Source organism: Sander lucioperca, chromosome 7 (assembly GCF_008315115.2).
Source record: "Sander lucioperca isolate FBNREF2018 chromosome 7, SLUC_FBN_1.2, whole genome shotgun sequence".
Taxonomy (NCBI): Eukaryota; Metazoa; Chordata; class Actinopteri; order Perciformes; family Percidae; genus Sander; species Sander lucioperca.
In genome coordinates, this window is record NC_050179.1 from 27,174,299 (window position 1) to 27,180,816 (window position 6,518).

Here is a 6,518-nt window from a genome sequence, read left to right on the forward strand (position 1 = left end):
GTTCCAACAGTATTCTCTCGTTATGACACTGTGGGGACATCGACTAAACACAAGTTTTAATCATGGAATTCTTCTTCTTTTGGGGTCAAAACTATTTCAAATGTAATTAATACATTTAGTGTCTGAAATATACTGTTTGTAATCTGTTAAAATATCAATTATTGAAGGAAGAAACAAGAACATCGATATAACAATAACAATATAACCGGTGACTCCACACTTTTGAACGGCAGTGTATGCCTGAATGAATTTACAACTATCGTGTCTGACAAGTGCTTTATCTTGTGTATCTTGATTTGGCATTAGTAAGGAAAAGGATTAGGGCCACAAGTGAAAAAAATTATTAATAATTATATATATGACATTAAAGTCAGAACTCAAATACATTTTTTCACGTGGCTCTAATCCTCTTCCGTACATTAGTAATGACTTCAAAAGCAACCGAAACATTTACAAAAGCACAAACAACATCCAAGCAGATCACTTTGATTATGCTTTTTAATTGATGAGATATAATTGAACAAGTCTTTCACTGCTACTTTGTTAACCATGAGATCATGGAGGATATCGACAGATGACTCCTGGCCAGAGTTCATTCATTATATAAAATATAAAAACAATGAAAAGACAGTGAATTGAAACAGATATGGGCAGGACTTACAAAACAGTGGGTGATGACACAGGAGAAGACAACTTGATCATCCAATGGTCTTTGTGTTGGAAATGTCTGCGTGTGTGTGTGTGTGTGTGTGTGTGTGTGTGTGTGTGTGTGTGTGTGTGTGTGTGTGTGTGTGAGCATGAATCTTGTACTTCTGAGTGTGTGTGTTAAGGGTACGAACAAATTCAATAAATATAAAAGTCAGACGCATTTCATTCATAAAGAAACAGTTTGGTCAAAGAAGAGCCAGGGAAATGTAGACAATGTGTCTGTCTCCAACAGGCATGTTTAGGGCCAGGTGTACACTGTGTGTTTTACATCATGTGTGTGACATTGTCCAATACTGTTCAGTAGTCCACAAACAATCACCCACGGACAGGCTCGAACAGACAAGAGGCACAAAAACTGTATCGGCATCCGAGAGACGCCGGGAGTATGTTCACCTCCGGCCCCGTCTGGAGTTTAAGAGTCAGACGTCTGCCTCGACAGTTCATCAGACTCCATGTCATTCCACACCTCCAGTGTTGCTACTCAACACAAGCCGTCCGTTTACCAGCGTCTCAGTTTTGGGAGGCGAATCCAGCTCTCCAGCAGCAGCAGCAGCTCGGAGTTACAGTCCCGGTCAAACGCCGGGGGTTTTCCCAGTCGTCGTCTGCTGCTGCTGCTGCTGCTGCTGCTGCTGCTGCTGGAGATACGTGGGCCGTTTGATGCGGGGCTTCCTGCGCTTGGGCTTGCTCTTGGACTTTGTTAGCTGGACCACGAAGAAGGACAGGACGACCATGGCTCCCAGGAAGGCAAACACGGGGATGGTCTGGCCCACGTCTTGGTTGTAGCGACCGGGCATTATCCCTGAGGGGATAAGGTCACAGGTCACATGGGGTCAGTAACCACCTTTAACATCTTCATTCTTACACACTGCAGTCACTCCTTTCATTTAAATACCCTGTTATATTCATTAACACATACTGCTACAAATGCTATTTTTAAAGAAACATTTTGCTATGAGCTGTTGTAAAAAAAAAAAAAAAAAAAAATTAAAAAACTTTTGCTCAATGGATATTAAAATTGTACCTTTATACATTCTCTCATAAATAATAACCAGCCACTTCAATAATCAATGGTGAAAAGTTGATGAGTGACACGTTTCCCCTTTCCATGTCGTATATTAATACCATTAGTACCGCAAATGCTACTGTTATGTTACATTAACAGGTTTTAAAGTGCCCATATTATGAAAAAAAAAAGGGATTCGGGGTGTTATTTTGTGTCTCTGGTGCTTCCACACACATACAAACTTGGAAGAAAAAAAAACATCCATGCTGTTTTGAGTGAGATACGGGTTTCTGAATGTATCCTGCCTTCAGTCTCCGGGTGAGCTGGTCAAAATCGGCAGGGCTATCTACGTCATCGGCCGAAACATTTGGTGTGTGCTAACCACTTTAGCTAATACCACATCAGCTAGCCGTTTCTCCAACTTCGGTCAGTACAAGGCAGGATTAGCCGGGAGACTTCTTCTAAATATACTGCAGATGAGGGACATGTAAGTAGTTATATACAATTTATTTTGTAGATTAGGGTGAACTCTTGTGTGTCGTAGCAGTGTTTTGCCATTGAGAACGAGGTGGCTAACCGCTAACAGCGTTGGCTTCTAGCTAGTAGCCCAATACCTAGCTACTGCGCATGTGCGACTCCCAACAAAGATGGGATAGAAGTGAGATGCCTCACTCTGTAGCTAAAACAGAGAGCTCAACACTCAGGGTGAAAAGAGGAGCTGCAGCAATGTGCAGTACAACAAAAATATGGTGTTTTTTTTTTTTTTAAATTAAACCATGTAAACCTATTCTGGTACAACCTCAAAATACAATTATGAACCTGAAAACAATCTAGTCCACTGCTGTTCACAAAACAAAATAGTAATAGGTTTGAACTGTGTGTTACCTCCCGGGATGTCCCAGGCTCCACTCTCCCCAGGAGACAGAGGTCTGACCTGGGGACGGTAAGCCCTTACGTTGGGCAGAGCCACTTTGTCCAGATCCACGGAGAGAAGCTTCTGGTGCTTCCACAGGTTACTGAGAGCACGGCAGGGAGAGAAACAAACAACAAGAGAGAGAGAGAGAGAGAGAGAGAGAGAGAGAGAGAGAGAGAGAGGGAGAGAGAGAGAGGGAGAGAGGCTGAGACAGATTTTAATGTAAACAATAAAATGTGTGCATGCTAGGGATGCTAATTTAGATTTTTTTTCCCCAAGCGATAGCCGACCCTCATTAACCGATCATTAACTGTTTACCGACAAGCGTGCAACTGAGTCCCAGTTCACCCGTCCGAGAGGCTTGGACATACTTTCCGTGTTCTGCGGTCATGCAGCCACGATGCCGCGTGCATTTTCGTCGACACATGCAGCCACTTGCAGCCACTTGCCAGGAACCCCTTTGCGTGTACGTCTGTACAACCGACACAAGTCCGCTGAGCCCGAGCCCATCTTCAACGCATCCTACCTGTGAGGTTGTCAGCTGTGTGTCTGCCTAGTCTCGCATTGCCAGACCTTCCTCCACGGCGCTGCGGAGGAGGGTCTGGCGACTCCACACAGCATTCCGGGATGGGAGAAAAACGTGCTCTGGTTTATTGCCATTTCTTTATACCAATCACAATCGTCTTGGGCGGCGCTAAGCATCGGACAGAGCTGCAGAGCCGCTGCAAAATAACCTCGGGAAGGAACTTGTTTTGGTGGAACGTGTACGTTCAAAAGTTGTTTTAGTCGTGCAACAGAAAACTCAGATTGGACAAATAGTCTAGCTAGCTGTCTGGATTTACCCTGCAGAGATCTGAAGAGCAGTTAACCATAGTCCTCATAAATCCACCGGAGTTTAACATTACAACACAACAAGAAAGCGGAAGGTACCGGACACCCGGCCGGAAAGAGTAAAACCTGGCGGAATTTCCGTCGGCAACGAAGCTATCCCGGAAGTGGAACGTCGTAGATATAGACTAACTGATCATTAACAGTTTACCGACAAGCATGCAATTCAGTCCTAGATCACCCGTCCAAGAGGCTTGGACATACTTTCCGTGTTCCGCGGTCGTGCAGCCACGATGCTGCGTGCATTGTCGTCGACACATGCAGCCACTTGCCAGGAACCCCTTTGCGTGTATGTCCGTACAACCGAAGCAAGCTCCCGGAGACCGAGCTTGTCTCTACCAGATCCACCTGTGAGGTTGTCAGCTGTGTCTCTGCCTGGCATACTAGGATGGCCAAATTAACCCGCCAGTCCTTATGTGGCCTTATGTCCTAATAATATAGTTGCATGTGTCACCTGTCCAGCAGGGAGCCACGAACTTGCAGCTTAAAATGCAACTTGCTAGTGCAAAGTTAGCACTAGCAAGGTAACTAGCAGTTTAGAAATAGATTGTATAGCCTTTTTTTTTTCTTTTATCAGTTTTTTTAATAACTATTTTTTGTTTTGTTTCAATAATATTGTTTTTAACTGAACTTTTAACTGTGGTTTAACTGAATCCTAATTGTCAATGTTAATCATTAACATCCCTAGTGCATGCGTTTAATCTGTCGCCAAATTTAAGCTTTATTTCGTGAGACGGATTTGCTTTTACTTTGATTAGCTCTGTTGACGGGATGGAAAAAAGGAAAACTGCTGCCAAAAAGGTACTTTGGCCTCTAGTTTCCTGGCAGTACGTGCTGGCAGAAAGACCAGTGGCAGTGTGTGTAAGGATTGATTGATTGATTTTATTTGACCACTTAAATATAAAAATATGAAACAGTACTCCGTGTCATACATTCAAAATACATAAATAGTCAGGGATGACACAATAAAGCCCAAAGACTTATTTCCATTGTGGTCCCTATAAGGGCAGGGGGAGAGGACAAGTGGCAGCAAATCACACATCATTCATTCATCATACATTAAACAAATTCATCCATATTATACAGAAAAATTAACAATAAAAATAGACTGTGATATGATAATGACTACGATTGGCACCTAAGCCATAACTTTCAAACCCGGTTTAAAACTGCCTATGCTTCTTACTGTCTTGAGGGTACCAGGTAACCGGTTCCAAAGGGTAGTTCCAGCATAAAGAAAAGACTGTTTGCCCAGATTAGTGTTAAATCTAGAGGGTACAAAATCTGTTGAGCTGCCCCTAGTGGAGTACCTGTGAACTTTGTTTACTCCACCATACCCAGCTGCATCTGAGACACTCGATCCTCAACTTTCAACCATCCCACCCTTTCAAAGTGGGAAGATTCCAGATGAGTTCTTATGGGAAGGTCTTATAAAATAAGATAAATAAGCCTTATTAATTTAAGGCAGATTATCGTGGGACAGAAAAGGCGAGGCGGTGTAAGAAATAATGCACGAGTTGCACCTCTACCAGTGATCTTAGCTACTGATAACACCTGGAGTTACAGTATGTTCACGTCTGGTGTTTAAAGCCCAGTCTGCAGCGTTCTAAAATCTACCAGTTCACACCAATGCGACGAGACGAGACGGTGTATCATCTCCATAGCAACGACTCTTTGTACTTCCGTCACAACATCCGACTTCCAGGCTTTTTGAAGCTAAATATATCATTTGCTGCGTATAAATATGAATGTGGATAACGTCAGTGATAGGGAGCTGTTTGCTACAGTTACATTTCTAGTGATGAATCGGCGAAAACGCGTTTTATTTCTCAGGTTCACGGCTTTGTCCTAGGCGCTCCCTCTCTTCAGTCCCTCTCTAGCTTGTTCGACCGCACGTGGAGCCTCCGCTAACAGTTTGTAACAAAAAATAATAATTATTATGGATCATTTTATCGTAGCTGACTTTACAAGCTGACTTCTCTATAGGCTGTTGAAACAGGTGACGTCCGTTACGTTCTAAAACCGGCCTCTGGAGACTTGACCAGCTGGAGACCACCAGCTGGTATGAGTCGAGCTGAGACGGGCCAGTTCAGACCGCTAAAACTTTTCCCTGCGACGTTCTAAAACAGTTTTGTCTCGTCGCGAATCTTTAGTCTGAACCGGGCTTAAGAAAAGTGTTGCTGCGAGAAAAAAAACGAATTCCATGTTAGAACCAAGAGACTGATTCAAAGTAATGCGGCACTGAAATGTGTTGCCCACCTACTGGGAGACACGCCTCTTCCTCTATGTAGTGCCGTGACTGAAAGTAACTAAAATGTTGACTGAGGCAGAGTGCACATACAAGACTGACTCAATATAATAATGTTGAGAAGCATAACGCATGGGAAGTGGGGTTTTTTTTATTCATTTTTTGGGCAATTTAATGGATAGGAGAGCTACGAAAGGGGGGAGAGAGAGAGGGGGAAGACATGCAGGAAATTGTCACAGGTCGGACTCGAACCCTGGACATGCTGCGTCGAGGAATAAACCTCTATATATGTGTGCCTACTCTACGAACTGAGCTAACCGGCCACTAACATCTGGGAAGTTAGCAGAGAGAGCTGCCATGGTCAAACCAAGCACCACATACAGACATTCAAATATCCTCACCAGAAATCGGAGGAAAAAGGAAGACTGGCGAGAGCGGAATGGGCTGTGAATGAGAGAAATTAAACGGTGTTTTCTAAAAGTTTCACAGCGGTTACATTCTAAAGCACAAATAAATGACCATCAAACACTCAACAGGTGACTTTGTGGAGACGGATGCTCTTAGTTTAATTCTACTCCTCTGCATTACAACAATTGCAGGTGCAGCAGTAAACAAGGAAGTAGGCTATACTCTAGTATGGATTTATGATCATTTAAGGAGGAGGGGAGATCATTTCCCATTGCTTGATAACATTAAAAGTAAAGCTAGGCTTTGCTGTCTGCTTCCCGACACATTTTAAAAAAGACAGAGAGATTTGC

At 43.4% G+C, this 6,518-nt stretch overlaps 1 protein-coding gene across 1 annotated transcript in view; it reads right to left on the bottom strand.

Annotated features, from left to right (window-relative positions):
• Positions 1-972: 972 nt before the first annotated feature.
• The window catches only part of mbtps1 (membrane-bound transcription factor peptidase, site 1), a 44,115-nt gene continuing 38,569 nt past the window's right edge, over positions 973-6,518 (bottom strand). Inside the window, exons 22-23 of the mRNA XM_031310010.2 lie at positions 2,597-2,727; positions 973-1,507 (exon numbers count right to left, since the gene is read on the bottom strand). Coding sequence (XP_031165870.1) covers positions 1,281-1,507; positions 2,597-2,727 — 358 coding nt within the window. The 3' untranslated portion in view covers positions 973-1,280. The remainder of the gene's footprint in view (positions 1,508-2,596; positions 2,728-6,518) is intronic.